Below are 26,028 nucleotides of genomic sequence, written 5' to 3'. Positions count from 1 at the left end.
TTCTGGGGCTGGCCAGCTAGCTTGGTGAAGAAATGACTTAGAAAATGGCAGGGCCCCTCTTTGGTATTCAGTAGGCACACCGGACGGCCCAGCCTCTAGCATGAAAGGCAGATGCACCAGAGACTCAACCCACCAGGGACCAGGCTTGGAGACCACTGAGCAAAGATAGGAGGAGGCTCTCCTCTGAGACACAACCTGGGGGAATTCTCCGGGTGCTCGGGATTAGCTTCCAGCAGTGACTGAGACACGGGGACTGAAATAAACCCTGCTTCCCCTGGAGACAGTGGAATCCAATTCAATTTCAAGTCGGTGTGTTTATTGAGTGCCTGATTCAGTTTAGGTGATGGAGAGATGGAGAGAATGAGAGAGACAGCCTAAGCAGCAAGCTGATGCAGACAGAAATTCCCCGAGAGTCTGACCTCTAGGTCCCAGGCCCAGAAACTTGATTTTCTAAGTATCAGACAGTAAGAAATTGGTAAGTCTTAGTCTGTCTCATAAACAGATATTGGGGGCTTCCGACCAGCTAGACACAGCCCTGGGGCAGAGACTGAAGGAGTGAACTGGACAGCCCCTGGTCTCTGCCTAATGGAGTTGATGTGCTAATGAGGCATCTGCAGACTGAGTAAAAGTCCTTCAAAGTGGGAGCCACATGAGAGTGGTCTGTGTGGCACAATTATCAGAAGTGTTTGGGGACAGTGGAATTTGGCAAAGGTTAAGTCTGGTGTGGGCCTCTGAAGCGATGGAGACCCTACACACAGGGGAGTGAGCTGTAGGACCTAAAAGGAAAATAACATGAGTTCAAAGATCTGAGACCAGGTCAGCTCCCCTCAAGGAACAGGTGCATTGTGGGTAACAGTGCATGCTGGGAAAGCAGAATGGGAGAATGGTGAGCGACTGTGCAACCAAATAATTTGGGTCTGACTCTCAGTTCTGAGAACCTTCTGATCCAAGGCTAGGAAGGCTCCCTAACCTCAGTAAACATGGTTTTTCTGGTGCTAAAGCGGGAAGACTCATAGCTAGAGGCCCTAAATACTTAGACAAGCTCATGGACAAGGGTAACTGAGATGAGCGTCCAGGACAGAATTGTTGCAACTTTTAACATCAGGTAAGTAGCTTGACTCTAGGAAGACTGGAACCTGGCACCAACACCTGTGGAAGCTCATGATTCTGTATTTTGAGAGGGAGCAGATGCCTTATAAACATGTTTCTCACTCCCATAGCTGTAAGAACCTGCTTCCTTAAATCTTTCCACCCAGGTACCCTTGCCTCAGAGGCATCCAGGCCCTGACTAGTGATAGGAATTCCTGCAGGTCCCCATAGCACCACCATCAAGGCATGGGAGGTGCTTATTCAAATTGTGTCCACTTAAATTTTTAATTGTGTTTTCATCCATTCATTCATTCACTTGGGGGGGGGGGGCACAATGCCATCGTGTGCATCATGTTAAAGCCAGACGACAACTTTCAGGAGCCGGTCCTCTCCTTCCGCCATGCAGATCGGTCCTTTCCTTCTGCCGGGTGGGTTCTCAGGACAGAACCCCAGTCGTCAGATTTGCCAGCAAGCAAGCTTTCCTCCTGAGTCATCTCCCTCACCCATCCCTTAAATGATGTCCTCAAGCTCTGTGAACATCTCTGGAGACAGGCGAAGGAGTCTGCCTCTTTAAACCACGCCCCTCCCCAGGTGAAGCTGTTCTTTGAGACATCCCTAGGCCAGACCTGTGAGTAGCAGGGTCTGATTTAAAACCCAGTTCCCCAGGTTTCTCTCCTAAGCCAGCAAATAAAAGATGCTGCGGGTGTCCTTACGCTCTATCTGCGCTTTAACAAGCCATCCAGGGAGTTGGGGTGCACGTTAAAAACAAGGGAAGGGCCGGAGAGATGGCTCAGTGGTTAAGAGCACTGACTGCTCTTCCAGAGGTCCTGAGTTCAATTCCCAGCAACCACATGGTGGCTCACAACCGTCTGTAATGGGATCTGATGCCCTCTTCTGGTGTGTCTGTGTCTGAGGACAGCGACAGTGAGGACAGGGTGCTCACATACATAAAACAAATAAATCTAAACAAACACACACACACACACACACACTTGGAGGCTTTAAACCTTACCAAGACCCAGCCTCATACAGTACCATCTCTAAATATATATATATATATATATATATATATATATATATATATATATATATACACACACACATATATATATACACACACACACATATATATATATATATCCCCTAGAAGGATCAGGAAGCTATGTCACAGGAAAAGGCACTGCCTCAGTCAACAAGCTACTGCCACAGGACGCCTACTGGCTCCTGCAGTGGTCTGGGGATGTGTTCAATGTCCCGTTGGCTGTTCTGGGCTCCAGCAGTCTTGCTTGTGAAGGTTAACTGCATTTGGCTCCCACCCCGCTTTGGCAGGTACTCTGAGCCTTGTGGCAGCCTGGTACTTGTGCAGAGCTGAGGCCAGAGGGGTGTCAGAAGCTGGCAGGAATGGGAAGGGAGATGGAGAATGTTCCTTGGATGAAGCTGGGAATCTGGAGTAATGCCAGGTGTTCATTGGCTTTCTTTGGCTCCGGACCCTGCGCTAGTGTTCAAAGTGACTCATCTCCATCCGCACATGATCTCTGAGAGGGACAGCACTCGCAGCAGAGTAGCACTGCATCCTTTGGTGGCCTCAGTAGCCCCCTTTCACAGATGAGGAAACCGAGGCCAAAAGATTCTAGAGAGCCTGACCCGGGGTCACCAGTGGGATCAGGATGTCTTCAAAGGTTCTCAGGCAGGGTCTCCAGGGAAACCAGATGGGTGTGGAGGTGGAAGTAGGGATGGGGGTCAGATAGGGGTCCCAGGGAGAGTCGGGATGGGACTGAGCAACCCTGGTTCCCTGGCGGTCCTAATACATCCCCGCCCCTCTCCTCCTGCGCAGGCCCTTCCTCGTGCTGCCCCCTCTGATGGAGTGGATCCGAGTGGCCGTGGCGCACGCTGGCCACCGCCGCAGCTTTTCTATGGACAGCGACGATGTCCGCCAAGCCGCCAGGCTTCTGTTGCCTGGAGTGGACTGCGAGCCGCGCCAGCTCAAGTAGGTGGAGGGGAAAAGGGATGGGGTGATGGGGGGAAGGGCGCGGAGACCCTAGGGGCGGGGACCGTGAGAATGGGTAGGGATGGGAGGTCTCAAGCTTTGCTTGTAGATCACGGCCACCCGGGTGTACTACACTCCCCCGCCCCTTGCTGGCACCCGGAACTGTTGCTGTGGCGGAGCTAAGGCTCTGCGGGTTGAAATGGTAGACGGGGTGAGGGGGTGGGGGGTGGGGTGAACAATAAGCAGATCTTGGAAAAATGCGTCCCTGCGGATTACAAGATAAGGAATGCCTTGTTCTTTCTTGCTGCTCTCTGTTGGTAACCCCTTCCGTTTGTGTTCCCATCCCTCTGTCCTCTCCTTTCCCCTCTATCCCCCTCTCTGAAATATTAGCGTTCTTACTTTTCTGACCAATCTTTGCAGAGTAAAATCTCTGTCTGCGAGAGCGCCCTCTCTGTCCTGTCTTCCCACCAGCTTGAGGATGCTATGGGTTTCCCTGAATGTTTCAGGCTTTGTAACAAGGGCTACCCTCCAGCAAGGTGGTATTTACTCACGGGCTGGCCAGGGCCCTCATGCAATGGGCTTTTTTTTTTTTAATGTAAAAACAAAACAAATACACCGGCTTATTCAGAACAGTCATACCTGGGCCCAAATGCAAACGACACAGAACCCAAATGACGTGTGGGCACCCACTTTCCTGACTCCCTTAACGGTTCTCCGGGTGACCATATCATTTCAAATCTCCTCCCACCACCTGAAGAGAAACTAGCCTCCCTCGGGAATACTCCACCCCAAATTTCTGCCCTAACAGGATTTGATGGGAACTGAGGGAGGGGACCACAAGTACATTGAGAATCTGTCATATAAACCTCAGCTCATGAAGACCCAGAACTGGACACTTGGCCAAAGTACACACAAGAGACTGATCAGAATCAAAGTTGCTAATGTGTGTTGATGCTAACCGTAAGCCGAGCCCTGGTTTAAGTGATAGGGGTTGGTACCTGTGTAGTGCTCCCCAAGCCTGTGGAGTATGGCTGTGACACCCACTTCCTGGATAACAAAACTGAGGTGCTGGTAGCATGTCTGAGGTGACTGAATGGTAGATCGTCAGGATGTGAATCCCAGTAGCCCAGCCCTGCCACTGAGTGTTTCTGCCTTCGGGTTTCTGTCTAGGCAGAAGCCTGAGCCATTACCACCATGCTTCCCACCACATCACTAGAGTGTCAGCTGGTCCAGGGAGAGACTAGGGAGCAGCCATTTATAGAACACCCAGGATGCAGCAGTTATAGACAACAACAAGACCTGCAACCTCCCATCTGCAACCTGATTCTCTTCGTTCCTTGACCAACTGTGTGAGATTAGAATAACCCCCCACGTCTGTAGACCAGGTAGCCACCGTGGTATATATCACAGGAAGAAGTGCTGGGGAAAATGTCTGGTTTCACCTTTGACCTAGTCCATCCTTTGCCTCCTGTTCCCCAGGGCCGTTAGCTACCTGCAGCTCACCCCCACCACTCCTGCCCACCGTCCTCAGTCTGCGATGCCCTATGGCACAGGCTTTCCTTGCTGCAGAAGGCTCTGGCCTGCCAAGAGACCGATAAAGTCACATGCTTCCTCGATGCTTACTGAGAAAGTGACCTTTGTCTAGCGTGCTCTCAGAAGACCCCGTAGCCCAAAGGTTAAAACTTGGACCCCAGAGTACCATTGCCTGGGCCCAGATGTCTCTACTATAATTGGTTAGCTGTCTGAACCATCGTTTTTGCATGGGTGACATGGGGACATTTAGAGCAGCCCTCCTCCCCTGGTTGGTAAAAATACAGGACAAGGTTGTGACTGCGAAACGTGTACACGGTGTTCACAAAATGACAGTTACTCTAGTCGGTGCCCCCAAGTCTCCACCACCCCATAAACACTCATCTCCAATGGCCTTTAACATATTCATGTGTCTCTAAAAGCAGAGGAGAAAATGGAGTCTCCATGAGACTGAGTGATTCCCAGTATCACACAGGTGTTAAGTGAAAATCAGGGGTCAAATACCAAATGCTCGTGTCACCATGTGTAGTAAGAACTCTGTCCCAGGAGTTCTGCAGCTGAAGATTCAGCCAACTGTGGCTCACAGGTGTTCAGAGGGAAAGTATTTAACACCTGTACCAAACAGGAGCCGACATCTTTTTCTTACTCTTATTTCCTGTGCAACACAGTACCAGAAACGTTTGTATTGAGTGTGCATTGTGTTGGTATTTTAACTCATGTAGAGATGATTTGAAGACTATGTGGGGGTGGCCAGGCTGGGAGGCCCATGCCTTTAATCCCAGCACTTGGGAGACAGACAGGTGGACCTCTGTGAGTTCAAGGCCAGCTTGGTCTACATAGTGAGACCCTATCACAGAAGACCCGAATTATATTCCCCAAACCCCTCCCAATTGCCTATGACTCCAGTTTCAGAGGGTCTGATACTTTTCTGGCCTCTAGAGGTACCTGAATTTATGTGCAAGTGCACACACACACACACACACACACACACACACACACACGAATCTTTAAGAATATGTGAGCGTATTTGAAGGTTCTGTGTAAAGACTATGCCATTCTCTATACAAAACTAAAGCATTTGGTGATCTGCGTTCTTGTGAGAGATCCTGGAATACATCGCCCGTGAATTCAGAGGACAGGCTTGTGATTTTTGTCTCCCCTGCCCCACCTAGAGCTCAGCCAGCCTATGAGAGGTTGCTATGCCTTTTCTGGGGTTTTGTTATTTCTCAGGACTTCATTTCCTGGATGCCAGCCTCCATGGAGCCCGTGTTCCAAGTGTCCTTCCCACTGCAAGACAGGTCTAATGACTGAGTGTGCCATCCTGGCAATCACGGCACACATCCATCTCAGTATCTATTTGTCTTGTGGCCATCTTAAAATCCTCATCAAGCATGAACGGGCACTTCTGCCACTCTTCCCGCGACAACAGAGGGTTGTAGCTATTTATTTCACTTCTCCATTACATCAAGTATTACAAATAATCCACAGAGAGCTTACCTGTGTGGATGATTTGCAGAACGTATACTCACATTGTTCTGTACTGTCTGCAGCTATGGATTCTGCTGTGTGTGTGGGGGGGGGGCGGGGGGGGATCCTGAACCTAATCGCCCGGGGGTGCTGAGGGATGACTACATAGGAGTCCATTGGCTTACCCAAATAATGAGGGTAAAACGTCCTGAGGGTATGGTTCCTCAGTGAGCACCTGTCTAAACGAGCAAGGCCCTGGAGCCGATCTTTAGCACGGAGATAAACAGACAGACAGAATGTAAAACATTAAAAAAAAAAAAAAGGAAGCCTAGAAAAGTAGCATGGAAAAAGAGTCCTGTTTTTCTGTCTCCTCGCATCTCATTTTCTCATTTATTACCATGTAAGGCAGGAACTACCAACTCCCTTTGCAGGGAGCAGCATCAGGGAGTCGCTTTCGTTTGGTTGGTTGGTTGGTTGGTTGTTGTTGTTTTTCACTCTGACAGCTAGCAAAGGCACCAGGGCCTTAACTCTGCATCTCATGCTAACTGTCCTTGTGATGCTTACGTAACCATCCCCAACAACCGTGAAAAAAAAAAAGCACACTCACTCCCCCATTTTACAGAAAGGAAGACTGAGGCTCTCAGGGTTTCTAGACCCCACCTGAAGTCACACGGCTGTTGTGAATGGGAGGGTTCACACCCATTTATTCTTTCTTAATGAAGTATCAGATAACCAGGGTTTGTTTCCTCTAGTTCGTTGGGAGAAGCAAGGGATCTATCTGCCCTGCCTGCCATTTGCCTGAGAATTTGTCAGAGGGTTGGTTCAGGGCTCCTGGTTCTCAGTCAGAGCTGGACTCCCTTGTCTTGAATGAAAACAGCCCCGAAGGGCTGAGGGTCGTTGTTCTAACACATGCAGGAGTAAGGCATTGGTGCTGAAGTAGCTGTGGCAGTGACTTTAACACACATAAGTGCCTACCAGCCCGCCTCTCCTGAAGGGAGGTGGCTCAGAAACCAGTCAGGAAGGATGGGCCTAGTCCAGGATTCCCAAGTCAGGCCCTCGTTTGGCATTGATCTTCAGAGTGACCTTGGTCAAAGGCTGCCAGAAATGTTCTTCTGCCTCACTCAGCTAGAGTGGAGCCTGACCGTGGAGATCAGATATTCTAAAGGGATACCACTCCGAGTAGCTCCGAGCCCAGGGGGTAACCCACTTACTCTTCTTTAATGAAGTATCAGACCACGTAGACTCCAGAGCCAAGCTTTCTTTCCCCTCCAGTCCTTTGAGATGTGAGGGAGCTGCGGAGAGGAAGGAACGAATAGTTAATGTATCTTGGCAGCGTTTGTGTGCTTTCTTGATGATTCGTTTCGAAGCCTTTCGGAAACACAAAGATAAATGCTGTTGTTTTCCTCCTGTCTGGATGAGGTTGGTTTCCGGCTGGGGAGTGAGGGCTGAATTAGAAAACAAAGACAGCCAGGTGTGCTCAGATGTTCTGTTTGCTGCTAAGGCAGCACCTAGCACAGGACTGGGGCCCTTGAGTGCCGTGAGCTCCTCTTGAGAACAGTTAATCTGACCGACAATGGAAAAGCTCAAGATTGAGAAAGCACCAGTGTCCAACTGGGACTGGAGGTCTGATAACTTACATGCTCACCCGTGCTCCTCTGTGGCATTTCTGGAGCACCGGAGTGCCAAGTCCCATAGAAGGTTCTCAACCAGGTCTAATGCTTCAGTCAGGTGACCTAGGGAAACGGGAATGACAACTGCTCCTCGGGTTGGCTAACAGGGGCTGAGGTTAACAGCTCACACCTGCATCTTTTAACCCTTCTTGGGTCTCCTGGGCACCTTCTAAGGTGGGCATGTTTTATGATTTGCTTGATGTGGCCAAACTGGGTTCCGGAGTGAAGGTTGTGCCACAAGAACGCTGGTCCCAAAGTGCAGCCTGGTTCATGTATGGTGCGTTGTGCTGAGCTCCCACTGAAGAGCACTGGCTGAGAGGAGGGTTGGTCAGACCCATAGAATTTCAGCCTTCGGTCTCAGAACGATCTTATTGGGAGTAGTCATCTCTCAATGTCTGGAGGGAGACAGTTTCAGGATATCTCCCCCCAATAGACACCAAACCCTATGGATACTCACATCCTCTATAAAATGGTTTAATATTTACATCTAGATTCTTGATGAACGTCTTGGACTCTTGGTTGGCCAGCTCCTCAGAATCATGCGTAGAGAAGGTCCAGCTAGAGTGGGATCTTGATGGTACCATATCCTATTCTGAGCTCGGAGGGGGTCAGGATCCTCAGGATTGTCCTACCAATGGAAGGGTGCAGCCACTGTGCAGTAATAAACAACTGAGGATTACTGAGGAAGGTGAGGTCAGGTAGAGTCTACAAAGAAAGAACTGGGCATGGGACAGAGATGAATTAAGGTGAGAGAGAGTTATGGATCCGGTGTTCCTAAGGGGCCTAGAGACTCTGAGGAAGCCCCCATTTTAAAGAGACAGCACTCGGGGTGTGGGCTCATGGGACAGCCGAAGTGGTGTGGAACTAGAACTGTCTACCTACAGACTATCTCCCTCACTCCTGCCCTTAGAGAGCCCTGGATCCCCACCGTGGACCTCCCACTTTCTCCTTAGGTCACCAGCACAGCCTGAGCATCTGGGCCTTCGTTGGCTCTGTGGGGCCTAGAACACTACCCACTCTCTCTCCCCTTGAGTGCCCTTGTCTGTCCCTGCCTGGAGAAAGCTTCTCCTCTCCCTGCAGACTCATGGCCGGGAGCCATGGTTATGCTGCATTGGCAGGCCAGTCCCTTCTTCACCTCCTGTAGAAGGCATCAGATTTCACACCGATGGCCTTAGTGACCCAGTTGGAGCCACTGCCTCCCTCCCATGTGCTGATGCCAATGCTTTAGCGCCTCTGGGAACACAGAATGCTGCCCTCTTCCAGGTCCTAAGGGAACGCCTCTGGGCCTCGACTTTCCTTCTTTACCAAAGTCAGGGACAGACCATAGAGGCTGCTCCAGATGCCAAACTAACCACACGACCTGCCACCCTGCAGACAGCTACAGAGCGTCTACCCTGCGACTGCCCTGCTATGTTCTCAGCTGGGCAAGACAGAGACAGAAACAGAGACAGAGACAGAGACATCTAGGAATAACCAGCACGAAGCAGGGCCAGCCGTTCAGTAGGGATCCAGGCCAGGGAGCTGCTGTGTGACCTTCTAACAGGGACTATTTGATCTGCACCCTGAAGAATAAATAGAAACACGGCACACATGCAAGGGGAAAAGAGGAAGGAAAAGGTTGAGAGAAGTCTGCCAGGGAGGGAGTTTTATTGTCCTCTCAGAGACTTTATCCTATAGGTGGCGTGAGCTGTCACCAGTGGGTAAAGCAAGGAAACATCTGATTTATAATGTTGATCCCATGGAGGGTGAGCAGAGGCAGACAAGGGTAATCGACCCTGAAGTCAAGTGCTGCGGGTGAGACGCTAACAACCAGAACCCAGACAAGAGCAGAGAGTGAAGGAGGCAATGGGATGGAACAGGGGAGACGGGCAACAAGGAAGTCGGAAAGGACCAGACCTGTTAACTGTGTAGGGTGAGGGACAGAGACGTCTGCAGGATGGCCCTGGGGAGCTGCAGAAGGGAAGGAGAGTCTTCACGTGATGGGGCAGTTTCAGATGGACGTGCATGGCAGTTGTGGGGGTTTGAGTAGGTTTGGCGCCCATAGATTTGTGTATTTGAATGCTTGACCAGTGAGGAGTGGCAGTATTAGGAGGTGTGGCCTTCTTGAAGTATGTGTGGCATTGTTGGAGGAAGTGTGTCACTGTGGAGGCGGGCTTTAAAGTCACATAGATAGATAGATAGATAGATAGATAGATAGATAGATAGATAGATAGATAGATAGATAGATGGATGGATGATAGATATACATATACATATACATATACATATACTTTTACATATACATATACATATACACATACACATACACATACACATACACATACACATACACATACACATACACATACACATATACATATACATATACATATACATATACATATACATATACATATACATATACTCAGGCTCACCCAGTGTGATGGTACAGTCTCCTACTGGCTGCCCGAAGATCAAGAACTCTCAGCTCCTCCAGCACCATGTCTGCCTGAAAGCCACCATGCTTCCCACCATGATGACAATGAACTGAATCTCGGAAACTGTAAGCCAGCCCCAGTCAATGTTTGCCTTTGTAAGAGTTCCCTCGGGTGTGTTGTCCCTTCACAGAGACGGAAGAGCTAACACAACAGTGACAGCTGCACGGCAATGTGAATGTAGCAAATGGCTCAGAAAAGCTTCTCAAAACAACAGGAGGCTAGGGAGATGGCTCAGTGGTTAGCTTAAGTGCACATACTGCTCTTTCAGGGGACCTGAGTTCGGTTCCCAACACCCACAATGGGCAGCTTATCACCTTTTGCAACTCCAACTGCAAGGGAATCCAAGATCCTTTTCTGGCCTCTGTGGGCACCACGTTACATACATTCACACAGACACACGACATGCACACAAATAAAAATAATCATTTTTAAAGTTTAAAAAGTGGTAAAAAATATATTAATGTTATATATGTTTATCACAGTTAAAATAGTGGTTACGGGCCTGGACTGATAAATCGGCAGTTAAGAGCATTCACTGCTGTTACTGAGGACCAGCGTTTAGCTCCCAGCATCAATGATGGCTCACAGTCATCTGTCACTCCAGCTCCAGGGGATCTGACACCCGACTCTGACCTCCAAGGGTACTTTGTGTACATGGTGCATACATACACTGCAGGCAAACAGTTATACCTATGAAGTAAAAATAAGTATTAAAAAGATAGTGAGCCTGGGGGTAGTTTCAAATCAGACAAGCTGTGCAGCATAGAACGGTATGAAAAATGTCACCCTTGCATGAAATATGCGTACATGCATTTGCTACACGCGTCCAAACTTTCTCTGGATGGAGCAAAAGAAACAGTCAACGGTGCCTTCGAGGAGGGAACTATATTACTGTGTCTATTTACTGGGGGCACAGTGACAACGTTTCTCTGTCTGAGCCACTGGAACGGGCGTTTATCACCTCACAGCGATGAAGACTGTGGTCCAAGACAAAGGCGTCAGAGTGCACGCGCTGACAAAGTCTCCAGGAGAGGAGCCTCCTGTGCCCCAGCCTCTGCTGGCTCCAGGCATCCCATGGTTTAGGACAAGTGTTACTCTGGTCTCTGCTTCTGTTTTCACCAGACCACTTTCTTGCATCTCTATCCCCCCTTTCCATCAGCAGTCATGTTGGATTAGGCCCCACCCCCTGGAGCACATATCTTCCTGGTGACTGACAAGTCTACCCATAACACACACCATGGGGAGCAGAGCTTAGCTGCTGGATTTCATGGGGTGGTGTCTATTCTGCTCACCACATTTTTGTGTTAAAACTGACTCAGGGGTTTCGTGGGGGCGGGGTGCTACTGAGGTGGCTTACTCAACGACGGCATGTGGCAGTATGGGAGAAGCGGTCCTGGGTTTGTTGTGGAAAGTGTTATTTTTCCATCCAAATGAGAGGGTCCTTACAGGTCTGTCAGAGTGAGGTTGCCAAGGACTGAGTCCTTTCCCAGCCTCTCCTCAGAGAAAGCAGAAGTAGAGTGAGTTGGAACTTGGACTTGCCGTTGCATTGCCAGGGTTCAAAACCTAGACAGGTCACTTTCTCTCAGTGTTACCTTAGGCCAGTTACTGACCAGCTCTGGGCTTTAGTTTCTATATCTATAACGTATCTATCTTAGTATCAATAAAGAGGTTGATAGTAATAAACACAGTATTGTGGTAAAATACCATTGGAGAAATTATTGATGGCCCAGAATGAGGTCTAGTGTGTTTTAAACCTCCTACTACTACTAGTGAGCCTGTCCCCAGGGTGTAGGAAGAAAATCAGCCAGGGATGACTAGGTTGAGAGCCACTGTGCCTACCCCTAGGATACGAGGCTCCTCAGCGTGACTCAGGTTCTGTGAAGTATGAGTCTGTCAAAGCCATCGCTGGTTGGAGTCTGGTGCCCTGCCTCCAGCAGTCAGGCATTCATAGATGGGCTCACTGAGAAGCGAGAACAGGAGGGGGCAAGACGTGTAGATAGAAAACATGGTTTCTGTTAGCCTTCCAAGAGAGCAGAAGCTAGGGAAACAGCTGAGAGGCAGGGGTTATTCTGGAAGAAAGTGTTAGTTACTCACGGACGTACAGCTCAAACAATTGGTTTTCTTCTCTTTTTTAGGGCTAAGGCAGAGATAACTTTCTTTGGTCATGGGTCAGCGTGTAGTCAGCATCCAGTGAATATTTGTTGACTGAATGAAGGATGCGAAGGGTGGTGGGGAAATATGTTGGTAATGCTACATGTAAACAGACCAGACTTCCCAAACCAATTCAAATGCAAAAGCATGCAACATCTGTATGCAGGTAAGAAGTCAGGTGAAGGGTTGGGGGTGTAGCAGGGTCCATTGCTTTGCATGCTTAATGCCCGATCCCTGACACTTCATAAACTGGGCGTGGTGGTACACACCTGGGATCCATGTGTTCAGACAGAGGCAGGAGAATCAGGTGTTTGGATCATAAGCTGCTACATGGTGAGTTTGAGGCCAGTCTGTGCCGTATGAGACTCAAAAAGAAGGAGGAGAAGGAGGGATGGGGATAAAGGAGGGGAAGACAGAGAAGGAGGAAGACAGTCAGCCTAGAGACGTCAAATGAAAGAAGACTTTGGGGAGACCCTAACTAGATATATACCGAGAATGCTTCAAGGACTTAAAAAGAGGGGGAGTCCCCGAGAGATGGGAAAGAGTAACCCGAGGTCAGAGAAGCATGTGGTGGTACAAATCTGCAGGATTTGAGGTTGTCAATTCCAGCAGAGGAGATGTGGGCTGAAAGCGGCCATCGCGGCCTGGCAGTGGGAACTCATTAGTGCCCCTGCAGTGGCACTCTGAGAAGCCGGGTGTGGGTGGAAACCAGACTGCAGGCAGCAGACGGTTTGCCAACACTTGGAACGGAGCCTGAGCATCCAAAGTGTTAAAAGCAGAGCAGAAACACATTTGGTGCTCACGGCAAAGGAGTCGAAGAATTGCATCTGGAATGGCATTTGGGGCTCGTTCCCGGACTAGGGCTCCAGATCCAAGCTGTCGGTGGGAGGGTGTCTAGTTTTCAGAATAGGATTTGGCTTCTTGGAAAGCAGCAACTCGTTCATTTTTTAATAAATTTTGGTCCACTCTTAATTCTGTTAGATTTCCGCACAACCCACAGATTTACGCACGTGCCAGAAACCTCCCAGTCTAAACTCTAGTTGACAGAATAGTTATACAGAATCACTGTCTTCCCCTGGGGATGGATCAGGCAACTAGGATTTCTTGCAGAGAGCTCAGGGCACAATCCAGGGCAGAGGGGCTTCCAGAACAGTAAGGAGCCAGTCCACTGTGCACGGGGATTGTGGGTACCTGCTCCTAGATGCTGGGTGCCCAAGGTCCACTATCTTCTCATTGGCCCATTAAATCACTGAACAGAATGTGTGAACTGCCTGCCAGCCAGGTGAGCCCCAGTGTCTTCTCTATTAATAATGGAAAGTGAGAATAACATTCCCTATGAGGGAAACTGAGGCACATAGCCAACAAAGAAAATAGTAAGAGTAACCACAACTCATTCTCTTTGTGGATTTCCCTTCCCCTTCCCCCTCTCTCTTCCCCTCCCCCTCCTCCTTCCCCTCCCCCTCCCCTCCCTCTTTCCCTCCCCCTACTCTCTTCCCCTCTCCCTCCCCCTCCCCTCTTCCCCTTTCCCTGCTCTCTTCCCCTCCCCCTCCTCCTTCCCCTCCCCCTCCCTCTTTCCCTCCCCCTCTCTTCTTCCCTCCCCCTCCTCCCTCCCCTCCCCCTCCCCCTGTGGGTATGTGGTGTATGAGTGCGTGTGGTCTATATGTTTGTGTGAATGGATTGTATGGAGTACGCACACAATGAGCATGTGTGTACTCGTATGTGGAGGTTGACAATGGGTACCCTTTCTCCACCACTCTGCTCATCTTTTGAGAGATTCTCTCATGGAACCTGGAGCTCACTGATTTGACTAGGTTTGGAAGCAAGTGCCAGGAACGTACCTGTCTTTACCTCCTCGTGGTGGGATTGCAGGCCCTCACCGTGCAGCACATGGGTGTGGAGGATCCAAACTGAGGTCCCCATGTTTGCATGGCAAGCATCTTTTTAAATGCGCTACTCCCCCGAGGGTCTGTCTTCGATTGATAGCCTTTGTGGAGAGAGGTGTTCCTCACAGATGTTCCTCCTACTCTCTTCATTCCTCGCCAGCCCTGTGAGCAGTCTGGTTCTTCACACCAGAGGAAGCTCAAGCTACAGGAGGTTGCCAAACTAGCCTGACATTGTAACCCTTGTGGGATTTGGACATGTTCCCTCTCCTAGATCGGCAACTCCAATCAGAGGCATGATGGGAAATGGGAAAGTCCTCTTTTTCTAATAGCTCAGTGACTCTCGTCAAAAGTTCAGCCACCAGATTCATTTCTCTTAGGAATTCAGATGCTGTACTTCTTGGCTTTGGTCAGTGCCAGAGCCCCACCCCCACAAAGACTTAGCACTATTCTCCGAGCAGTGGAGAAACACACAGGAAGTGTATGCCCTCATTAGGAATCCTGGAAATACAGTTCAAAGCAATACTTGGACGTGCACCTAATACCTTTTCAAATGCAGAAACAAACAGAAGCCACCAGAGCAAAAAGGCTCGCTTTGCAGGCTGACAACCCAAGTCCCCAGAACCCTTGTCAGAGCTGGATGTGGCAGTACACATCTGTAACTCCAGGACTCCTACTTTGAGATAGGACAAAGTGGAGACAGGAGCCATCTCCAAACTAGTTGAAAGCGAAATGGAAGAAACAAGAATGACCCAGCCTCGACAGGATAGGAGGTAGACACAGCTTGCGAACGTCATGCTCTGACCTCCACACACATGCTGCAATACGCGTGTGCATGCACACACTACGTTCTGTAAAGGCTGGCATTGTGCTGTCTGATTTGAGTAAAGATATAGAGAAGGGAGAACTCTCAGATGCCACTAGACAGGGCCCCGTGTCTACTTTCAAGTAATTTTGTAAACGTGTATTTCTGCCGTTATATCTATACACTCCAGAAATGCTTCCGTGTGGAAACAAGGAGACATGGACAGGGATGTTCATAGATGCAGCGTTTATAATAGCAAGATAGAGAGAGAAAACAAGTTGTCTGTCTCCGGGCAGATGGATAAATAAATTACGCTATGTTCGTTTAACGGAAAGGTAAAGGGGCGATGGAAACAAATGAACTAGATATCCGTGTTTATCACGTGACTTCGCGAATGAGTATTATAAAGAACAACAAAGCAAGTGGAAGAAGGATGTATGCAGAATGCTAATGTTTGTGTAAGGTTGGACAACGTGCAAAAGAGCTTATATAATGTTAGGAATTCCTGAGCACCAGACAAAGTATAAGGCTGGTTTTGGTTGGCTGATGAGTGGGTAGGCCATTGTATCAGTCTGTGCTGTGTGCGCCTGAAATCATTCATTGACGGGAAATGTTATCTACTTAGCTGGTACTGTCCATAGCACATCCAGGAGGCCAGCCCCAGGCTAATGACCATTATTTAAGAAGTGCTTCAATAAAGTTGAGAGACGCTCTCTCAAAGAAAACTGAACAGACTTAAAGGGGGAGGAAAATCTGAGGGTCTGGAAAGATGGCTCAACAGTTAAAGGGCATACTGCTCTTTCAGGGGATACAGTCAGTTCTCAGCATCACGCGGTGTCTCACAGCCACCCGAGAGTCCAGTTCCAGGGGACCCGATGCCCTTCTCTGGCCTCCCAGGGCATCAAACATACGTGTGGTGCACAGCATACATACCGACAAAACACACATGCACGTAAGATTAAAAAATAAGTAAATCTGAAAAATGCTCTCGGTGCTTTTACTATCCTAAACCCCTTACAGATCTCAACAGAGCAGGTCATCCATAGCTGGAGACGTGGCTCAGTGGTCAAGACTGGCTGCATTGCCAGGGGACCCAGTTTCAATTCCTAGCATCCACGTAGCAGCTCGCAAGCATCTGTAGCTTCCTGGGTACCCAGCATCCTCTTCTGTCCCCCTGGGGCACTGCATGCACATGGTACACAAACAAGCAAACAAAATACCCACCAAGCCCTTTTAAAATACTTTTTAAAGTTTTAAAAATAAAATGTCTTTAAAAGAGAGCAGGTGTCGGGGCTGGGGATTTAGCTCAGTGGTAGAGCACTTACCTAGGAAGCGCAAGGCCCTGGGCTCGGTCCCCAGCTCCGAAAAAAAGAACCAAAAAAAAAAAAAAAAAGAGAGAGAGCAGGTGTCATCGAATCCCAGCTACATGCTCCCTAATTCTGTAAATATGGGACAACAGCCACATGCACTTTTTTTTTAATGGCTACTACAGTGGTAGTTAAGTCGCTACAACAGAAATGCACAAAACCTAAACTATTTACTCCCAGACCCCGTACGGCATCTCGAGAGGCTGGTGCCATGTTAATGCACTTGGGGTTGTAAGTCTAAAACTTGGCCTCACCCCTCAGTAGCTGGGTTGTTTGTTCCAGGGAAAAGTGATAGAGGACACCATGAGTCTTTTCTGGAATCCCTTCGAAGATGGTGTCTGCTTTCATCCTTGTATAGGCGTCTGCCTATACTTAGTACTCCCTGCGTGCCTCCTTACATTGATTGAAATTCAAAGAGCATTGATGGTGCGGATGGATGGGTATATACTCATTCGCTACAAGAGAGGCAGGATGACTGGGTTTGAGTAAGACAGGAGTATCATATCCTCCCTCAGGTAACAGGTTAGGGATCCTCAGTCCACAGCTGTCACGGGAGCCCATCAGGTCAACACCCAGCACTTTCCCTCATGTGGCTCCGCCAATCCCTGGATAGTGTCTTCCTTGACTGGCCCTGCCCAACAGGACTGCATCTACCCCGAAGGAAAGGAAAAAACACAAGAGCGGGAGATGATGCTCACCTCCTATTGGCTAGCACTTTGTCCCCTGCAAGGGAGCCTGGTACATGTAGTCTTTATCTGAGCAGCCATGCACCCACCTGAGACTCCGAATCCTAAAACAATCCATGGAGGTTTGGAAAAGGACTAAGGAGGATGCCAAGCAGCATCTGCCAGGAGAGGTACATTTAGAGCTGGCTTCCTTAGTCGGAGACCAAGTCGGAGTCCCTGGTGAGAGACTTTACTGTCTCCTCTTTTAAAAAAAATAACCACAGTGCTGCAGCAAAAGATCTATAATGCCCCTTCATCATTTTCTGCTCAAAATAATATGGCAACAAATTCAGATAGAGACACTCCTTCCACCAGCCTGGGTGTTTACAGCCCTTGCTTTTAAGATAAATCTTTGTGAGCATATTTGAACAGACCTAGAATTTCTGTCTTTAGGGCAGGTCATGACAGTGGGCTTTGTTGCAAGCCGAACATCAAATTCCAAAGACAAGGCTTCAAGGTCCCTTAATATCCCTCCTAAGTTAGGGAGGATGGGCGGGATGGAGGACAGGGAGTCCCCGTGCTGGTTTTCCTTCTCTGAGGCAGTTTAAAAAGCCAGTTCTCTTCTGTGCTTTTTGGTAGTTAAACCACAAGCGGTGCAATTCCTAGACGGAGATTTCTCCCAGGAACTTTGCAAGCATTGCATGTCCTATTTGCTGCAATAAATACCATTTTTCTCCTTCTCAGAAATGTGCATAGAGATCTTGGTGTGACTTACTTAGCACAAAGAGCCATTGAATTGTTAATCCTCCTGCTGCTCAACAGCAAAGGGAAAAGGTCATCAATTTCAGGACTCGAGAAGCCGTGGAAGGAGTTTGACTAAGGCTTTCCAAAGGGAAAGTGTGCTGAGCAGGGGGCTGGGGGGCCACATGCGGCAAGTCTGGCCTACAGCCCTCTGATTTGCTATTTCACGATCCATTTCCAAAGCCACCATTTGATTGTCACACTCACGGAATCCTGTAATGGGAAGCTCTTGATGTAGAAGAGGTGAAGCATAAATACTTCATCATTCTCCAGCAGGTTTTATCAGCCTCAGCACCACTGACATTTGGAGCTGAATAGTTCCCTGTTGAGGTAGGGGGCAAAGATGGCCCTTCCTGCGTGTTAGAAGCTGTTTGCCAGCAGCTGCATCCCTGTCCCATAGTGCCGGCCACATCTTCCTGACATGAAAATCAAAAGCGTCTCTAGATCCTACCAGGCATTCCCTCGGATGCTGAAGTCACCGACTGGCTGAGAATCATTAATCCACCCAACCCTGAAGGCGTCGATCTGTGACTCACACACATAGGTCAACACTCTCTTACCTCCAGTTTCCTGACCTTAGGAGAGGCACAGCTGAGCCAAGAGCGCTCTCAACTTGGACACCAGGGGCACTGCCAGTCAGAGGCTGTTCCAAGAAATGTGTCTCCACGATATAATTTGAGGGAAGCAAGGTAAATGGGGAGACGATTTGAGTGAGCGGCGGGCCACACATGCGAGGAAAAGACAGTAGGGAAGTGGGTGTCTGCAGCGGGAATCTGGTCTTCGTGGCTGTTGAAAGAGGAAATGCAGAGTTGTTGAGAGGCACGGAGTCTGCTGTGAAGAAGTTGCAGGAAACCGTTCCATCGAAAGGCTGTGCTTAGGAATCCTCATAGCTTTGACACTCACCCCAATACCTGGCATTTGAAGAGTCTGAGCAAATGCTGGAGTCCTTTGATGACAGAGAGATAGTAGAGTCAGGAGGCAAATTCAGGGCCCAGCCCCAGCCTGTCTGTAGGCAAATGTCAGCTCTCCACCGACAGTGTCTCTGTGGGCAAATTCCTTAACCTCCCTGAGCTATAATGAAGACAAATTGTATAGGATTAAAGGAAAGATAGTATAAGATCGTATATATGAACAAGGATATGTGTGTGTATGAATATTTCATCTGTTTTTAACATACATTCATTCACATGCATAAAGTCATTTATGAGTGTGTGTTTGTGTAAAATCAGAAGATTTACAGAAACACTGTAAATGCTACATATATGTTTGGTCTTACTATTTGAGAAGCAATAGAGTGTCTTGGAATGGCTTCTATCCCACGGCCTGGCCTGTAGCTGGTGCGGTGTGTAATGCACCGTGGGTATTTGGTAGCAATGAACTCTGTAGAGTTGGCTGTGTCCGGGGACATAAAAGGAAGGCCCCACTTAAGCCTGGCCTTTAAAAAGAAGTGTAGCTGGGTTGAAATGGAGCCACAAGAACCCAGGTGGACGCCACAGCTAACTCCTCCCAGTCTGTTTCCTCTCTCTGAAACCGGGCTACTAAAACCTGCCTTAGGGGCTCCTGTTGTGGTGGCAAGGTGTAACAGGGTGTGGGCTGCCTAGGCTTATTACTGGCTCTGATACGTACAGGTTGTGTGAGCCTTGGAAGGTGTGGCAGAGCCTGGGTATCTCAGTTGTCCTCGGTAAAACTGAAGGTAACAGCCTTCGATTTGAAGGTTGCTTTGAAGATTAATTGAGGAATTCTATGAAAAATGCTTAGCAAGTTAGGTGTTATGTGTGAGTGCCTATAATATGATTAATAAAAGCTATGGAAGGTCGGGGAAGCTGTTTGTGAATGCTTAGCAGCTCACGCATTCCCAGCATCCTCTTCTGGGACAACCCTTGTTGACCAGTGGCTTGGGGAAACCATATCATAACCCAGATTACCCCTGGTGGGGTCCTAGGCAGCATAACTACATCCTCTCCTACTCATCCGTAGCCAAATAGTGTGTCCCGCAGTTATAGACTTCTGGTACCTTCCGAGTGAGCAGGAGAATGTGGCTTCCTCCTATCGAGCATCCCTGCCCCCATGCAGGCCCCTGGCTGCCACCTGCAAAAGGAGCTGGGTTAGTTGCTCTGTCCAGATGGCCTTCCTGATGGCGGGGCCCAGATGGATGAGAAGAGGACGCGTGGATGATGGAGTGAAAAAGATCCCAGAGCAGAGCAGGCTGTATCGGTAGATGAGTGGCCGTCAAGGATTGTGCCCCGAGGACCCAGACTCCAGTACGGATAGCTAGAAGACACCTTCATAGTTAGGAAAGCCCTTCCTAGAGGTGGAGGATTGCATGGTTGGAAGATGGAGGTGATTTAGCTAAAGCTCCGGCGAGAGAACCTGAGACTACATAGTAATGTTAAGCAGTCTACATCATCCCTCTCTCCACCGAGTGGCCCCAGGGTGTTTCCTCTCTAAGCCTCATTACAGACCTTGACATTGGACGCTATAGTACCCTGCTTTGCAGTTGGAGAAACAGAGACTGTTACCTGTCAAGTCTCATAAGAACTAAGGAGAATGGGGACTAGCCTGGTTACTAGGTTTGGCTGCCCCATTGCAACATACTGGCTTTGATGTCAGACACTGGCATGGTTTAAATGTAAAGTTCCTCAGCCACCACAGGCTCGCGTGTTTGGATACTTGGTCCTCGCTGATGGTGCAATGAAACCTTGAAGAGTTGGGACTTAGCTGCCAGGGTCCTCGTCTGTAGAATGGAGAATGTGGTGGTGATGGTGGTGTTTGTGATGGTGATGGTGATAGTGGTGGTGGCAGCTGTGATGTTGGTGGTGGTGGTGGTGATGGTGGTGTTTGTGATGGTGGTGGTGGTGGTCATGGTGGTGGTGGTGATGGTAGTGATTGTGATGGTGATGGTGGTGGTGGTGGTGGTTGCAGTGATGGTGGTGGTGGTAATATTGGTGATGATAATGCCAAGAGAGAATCAGTTGCCATAGCAGAAATTAAGCACCCAGAGGTGCTTAGTGTACAATAAGCATGCAGTAAGGAGGTGTGTGCTTTTTACTGACTACTACTGAATCTCTCTGACCTCTATTATCACAATTTGCTTGCAAAAACCCAGCTGACTCCACTCTCCTTCCAAGAGCCCAGTATTCCCACGGAAGGAAGGAGTGCCTCAATTCCTTGATTTGTGGCTCTTGTTTGACCCGATGTCTAATCTGAACTTAGAAGCCCTGTGACAACACTGATCTGTGTCGTTGGCATCCGAATTTGCTTCTTCCGCAGACCGTGTTCCCTCCAGTTTGTCCTTGGCTTTATAATGTATGTTTGGGGACGTTAGATGTACAAGAGTATGTCCCTGCTTGTATGTGCACACAGGTACACATATACAGATGGAGGTCAGTCTCTTAGTGAAGCTCATCAATTCAGCAAGGCTGGCTGACTGGACAGCAATCTCCAGGGCAATTCCTGTTTCCACCCCCGACCCCTCCAGCGCTTATATCAGTGTGTGCTTTTTATGGGAGTACTAAGATTCAACTCTAACCTCCATGCTCTTGTGCCAACTGCTTTACCAGCTAAGCCATCTCCCCAGCCCTGTAACTTCTGTGTTCTGCACAATGCTCTTGTAAGCACCTCCTGAGGGTTACTTCAGTTGACCCACAGCCAACATCCTGGAAGAAAGGCTTTAACTATGAAGCTCGTGTTACAGATGAGAAAACCAGACGACAAAATGGTAAAGCCACTGGCCCCAAGTTCGCACAGCCATTAAATGACAGAACCTGGATTCGAGCCCAGTGAAAGGCATGGCAGAGTTCAAGCTAGCATAGAAGTTAATACACTCATAAAGGTGTCTGGACATCGCCGGCGGCCATTTGTCAAGCAGAAGGCATGGAGAGATGAGCAGAGCGTTAGCTCCCCATCCAAACGCACCCTCCCCCTGGACTCGGGCTTTGAAGCCTTTCTGAGGTCACATATCTGAAACACTAGAAGATACTGAGCAGTCTCTCAGGACTTGGGCACTTGAGAAAACAGAGAAATTGACCACTTCAGTAGCTGACCTCTTGCTTAAATTATTGGGATTTTTATGGCATCATTGAAAGCCACTCGAAGGGAAAACCACAAGGCTGGTTACCTAGGGAAAGCCCCAGGGAACGGGCTTAATATATTTCTGCATAAATAAGTCATGTATAGAGAAGGGAAGACAGTGTTTGCTTGGGCCATGGGGAGCCCTGTTGCAGCTTGGAGCTTCCGCAGGGGACTTTCCAGGAACAAATGGAGCTGTAGCCCTAGCCAGGTGAATGCTTCAGGGATGATAGTCTACAGAGTTCAAATCCCCTGACAACCTGGGTTGAACAGGAAGCCATGTTTCAAACTTTGTTGGCAAGTGGTTTTTACCTGCTCGACTTGGCTCAGAATCCAGAACCACTGTTGGCTCTGCCTGTTCACTGTGTGGTAACAGGTGCTTCTTGGAGCTGCGCTCAAAAGCAAGCTGTGTGTCTGTAATCCCAGCACTCGGGAGGCCAACTCAGAAGGGTTGCAAGATCCAGGCCAGTGTGCACTCCATAATGAGACCCCAGTTTGGAAGAGAGGGCTGTCTGTCCAGTGGGGCAAAGAATATTCTCTTCAATAGGGCAAACAGAATATCCACATGTGACAGGATGGAATTACACCCTTATCTTGTACTGTATACAAAAATCAATTCAAAATGGATTCGAGACCTAAGAACATTAAGGCCTAAAAACTGTAAAATTACTAGAAGAAACGCAGAAAGGAAAAATCCATGGCATTAGTTTTGGTGATAGCTTTTGGATACGTCCATAAAAACACGGGGCAACAAAATCAAAAGTAGACCAATAGAATTGCATCACACTTAAAAGACTCTGCCCAGCAAAGGAAACGACAGAGGAGACGGTTGACAGGTAGAACATAAAAGATGCCCGGCATGTAGTGCTTACACAGAGCAGGACGTGTCTGCAAACACATACCTGCTGCGGAATACATAAGAAACTCAATTCAATTACAAAATGAATTTTTAAATGCCCAGTGTCACTACTTATTAGGGAACTGCACATTAAAATTACAATAAGCTACCGCTTCCTACCTGGGAGAGTAGCTATAGTCAAAAGGAAAAGGGAATGTATAAATGCAGCCACTGTAGAATATGTGGCAGTGCCTTAACTGAGAATTCCCACGGCTGTGAATAGACACCATGGCCAAGGCCACTCTTATAAAGGCAAGCATTTCACTGGGGCTGGCTTACAGGTTCAGAGGTTTACTCCATTATCATCACGACGGGAAGCATGGAAGCCTTCTCATATCTCATGCAAGTAGACTTGGTGCTGGAGTAGCCAAGTGTTCTACATCTTGATCTGAGGGCAGCCAGGAGGACACTACTGTGATTCATACTGGGCAGAGTCTGAGCATGTGTGTGTGTGTGTGTGTGTGTGTGTGTGTGTGTGTGTGTGTGTGTGACCTCAAAGCCCACCTCCACAGTGACACACTTCCTCTAACAAGGCCACACCTTCTCCAATAAGGCCACTCCCCATGGGCCAAGCATTCAAACATGAGCCTATGGGGGCCGTTCCTTTACAAACCACCCCATTCTTCAAAGATTTTTAAAGTACAATTCCCATACAGTCTGGCAGTCTTACTACTGGACGCGTGAAGGAAGTTAATAGTCAGATAGTTCATCTCACTATGTTAAGTTGAAGCATCATTTACAACAATGAAGAAATTGAGTCGAAAAGGAAAAACAGAAAAAAAGGGGGGGGAGGCTGGAGAGATGGCTCAGCAGTTAAGAGGACTGGCTGCTGGTTCAGAGGACCAAGGTTCAATTCCCAGCACCCACATGGAGGCTCACAATTGTCTGCAATTCCAAGATCTAAGACTCTCACACAGACAGACAGACAGACAGACAGACAGACAGGCAGGCAGGCAGGCAGGCAGGCAGGCAGGCAGGCAGGCAAAACACCAATGCACATAAAATACAAAATAAAATGTTTTTGAAAGAGGAGAGGAGAGGAGATGAGAGAGGGTGCTACGATTGGGATATAAAGCAAATGAAAAATAAATTATTGAGGAGAGAGAGAGAGAGAGAGAGAGAGAGAGAGAGAGAGAGAGAGAGAACCTAATTGTCCATCATTGGATGAATGGATAAAGAAAATGTGGGGTGTGTGTGTGTGTGTGTGTGTGTGTGTGTGTGTGTGTGTAAAACAGAATAGTAGTTAGCCTTCCAAAAGGAAATTGAGTCTTTGAAACATAAATGGAGCTGGAGGGCATTGTGTTAATTGAGATAGGCCAGGCATAAGAAGACAAATAGATGATGTATGATCTCACTTGTGCGATCTAAAATGTCGTTCTCAGACAAGCAAAGAGGATTGTGGTTAACAGACCCTGAGCATGTGTGGTTCTCAGACAAGCAGAGAGGATTATGGTTAACAGACCCTGAGCATGCAAAGGGCGGGGAAATATGGGAAATATGTGTGAATCCAGGGATCCAAGTTTTCAGAGACAGAGAGAAATAAATTCACAAGACTTGTTATGAAGCATTGGAAATACAGTTTATAACCAGATGTTACATACTTGGAAATTGCTAAGCAAGCAGATTGGGGGCTGCAGAAGACATGGCTCGGTTGGTAGATGGCTTTATCTAAAATGCATGAGGAAGAAAAAGAATAGATCTGAACTGCTCTCACCACAGACAGGCAAAGCATGTAAGAGTACATGTTCATTGTCTTAATCTGCCCAGTCTCCTGTGTGCACATATTCCAAAATATCATGTTACCTTTAAAATGTATATGTATAACTTCTAGCAGTCAGTTCAGATTGAGTATTGATTTCTAAAGGAAGAGTGCATGGCACTCACACTTCTCTGCCCTATCAGTTTTCGCTATTTGCAGTCAACTCTGATTTGCCTATTAGCAGAGAACAAGATGGCTGTGGTCCTGTTCCTGGACTTAGAAATTCTGGTAGGGGGAAGATATAAAACAAATTTAAAAAAAATTAAACTAGGGGCTGGCAACATGACCCAGCAGGTGAGGCACTTGCTCTGAAAGTTGAGCCCTAAGATTGGATCTGGGCCCCATATGGTGGAAAGAGAGAACTCATTCCTACCTTGACACATGTAATTCTCTGACCTTGACACATGTAATTGTCTACATGTATGCATGCACAGGCCGAGAGAGAGAGAGAGAGAGAGAGAGAGAGAGAGAGAGAGAGAGAAGAGAGAGGAGACAGAGACAGAGAGAGAGAGAGACAGACAGACAGACACAGACAGACACAGACACACACACACAGAGATGTACTAGTCAGTTAAATGACTTTTTTAAAGAAAGTTAACCACTAGCTGTGAAGGTGCTACTACTAAGAGGATAGAGGGAACTGACCAGAAGACTCGAGTGTAGACAGAAGAAGAAACTACTTTTGCGTAGGTGGTGTGACCAGAGGCCTCCTCATCTGTGATCAGGTTTACCCTTAAAGGACAAGGAGGAACCAGCCCTGCAAAGAAAGCCAAGGCAGGTTTTCCAAGGAAAAGGAACTTCAGAGACACGGTCCTTGGGGCAGGAAAGACCTTAGTGTGTAGAAAGGGAAGAAATGATGTAGACAGAGGAAAGAAATGTGGGCAGTGGGCCCAGTTAGGCCCTGCACGCAGCTCAGTGCCAAGAGCCAAAATTTATTCTCAGTATACTGGAAGGCTTTAGAAGACTTTAAGTAGGGACCTGCCAGGACCTGCCAGGACCTGCCAGGACCTGCCTACACTGACATTCCGACTCTGTGTGAGAGGTGTCATGGGACAGGGAGAACAACATCAAGAAGATTATTAAGCCCCTACAGCATTCCACCCAGAGACCTGTGCTAGGACCCAGGACCATGGAGGGTGGAGAAAGGGGATAGACTCGGGATTCAGGTGCATCGGGATGGATATGGGTATGAAAACAGATTCATTCTGCTTTCAGAACCTACGTGAGCAGCAGTGCCAGTGGCTGAGGTGAGGCATCCGGGAGCAAGTATAGAGGTCTCCATATAGTTCAATTTCGGAAATGCTGAATTTCAGGGTCTAAGAGATAGCCAACAGTCCAGCTGCAGGAGAAGCTACGTGTGTTCGGACAGAACATGATGACGTGTTCCAAGACCCTCTGACCCGCAACAGGCAGA

At 48.3% G+C, this 26,028-nt stretch overlaps 1 protein-coding gene across 8 annotated transcripts in view; it reads left to right on the top strand.

The window, feature by feature from the left end:
* The window catches only part of Abtb3 (ankyrin repeat and BTB domain containing 3), a 276,858-nt gene that overhangs the window by 212,419 nt on the left and 38,411 nt on the right, over positions 1–26,028 (top strand). For 6 of the 8 annotated variants that reach the window (XM_063264584.1, XM_063264583.1, XM_039080070.2 and 3 more), the window contains exon 4: positions 2,924–3,076. In XM_063264584.1, coding sequence (XP_063120654.1) covers positions 2,924–3,076 — 153 coding nt within the window. Of the gene's footprint in view, positions 1–2,616; positions 2,769–2,923; positions 3,077–26,028 lie in introns of those variants that run through there. The other 2 variants (XM_063264588.1, XM_039080071.2) reach the window with 2 other exon arrangements.

Source organism: Rattus norvegicus, chromosome 7 (genome assembly GCF_036323735.1).
Source record: "Rattus norvegicus strain BN/NHsdMcwi chromosome 7, GRCr8, whole genome shotgun sequence".
Classification (NCBI taxonomy): domain Eukaryota; kingdom Metazoa; phylum Chordata; class Mammalia; order Rodentia; family Muridae; genus Rattus; species Rattus norvegicus.
This window is presented reverse-complemented; position numbering and strand designations above follow the sequence as displayed.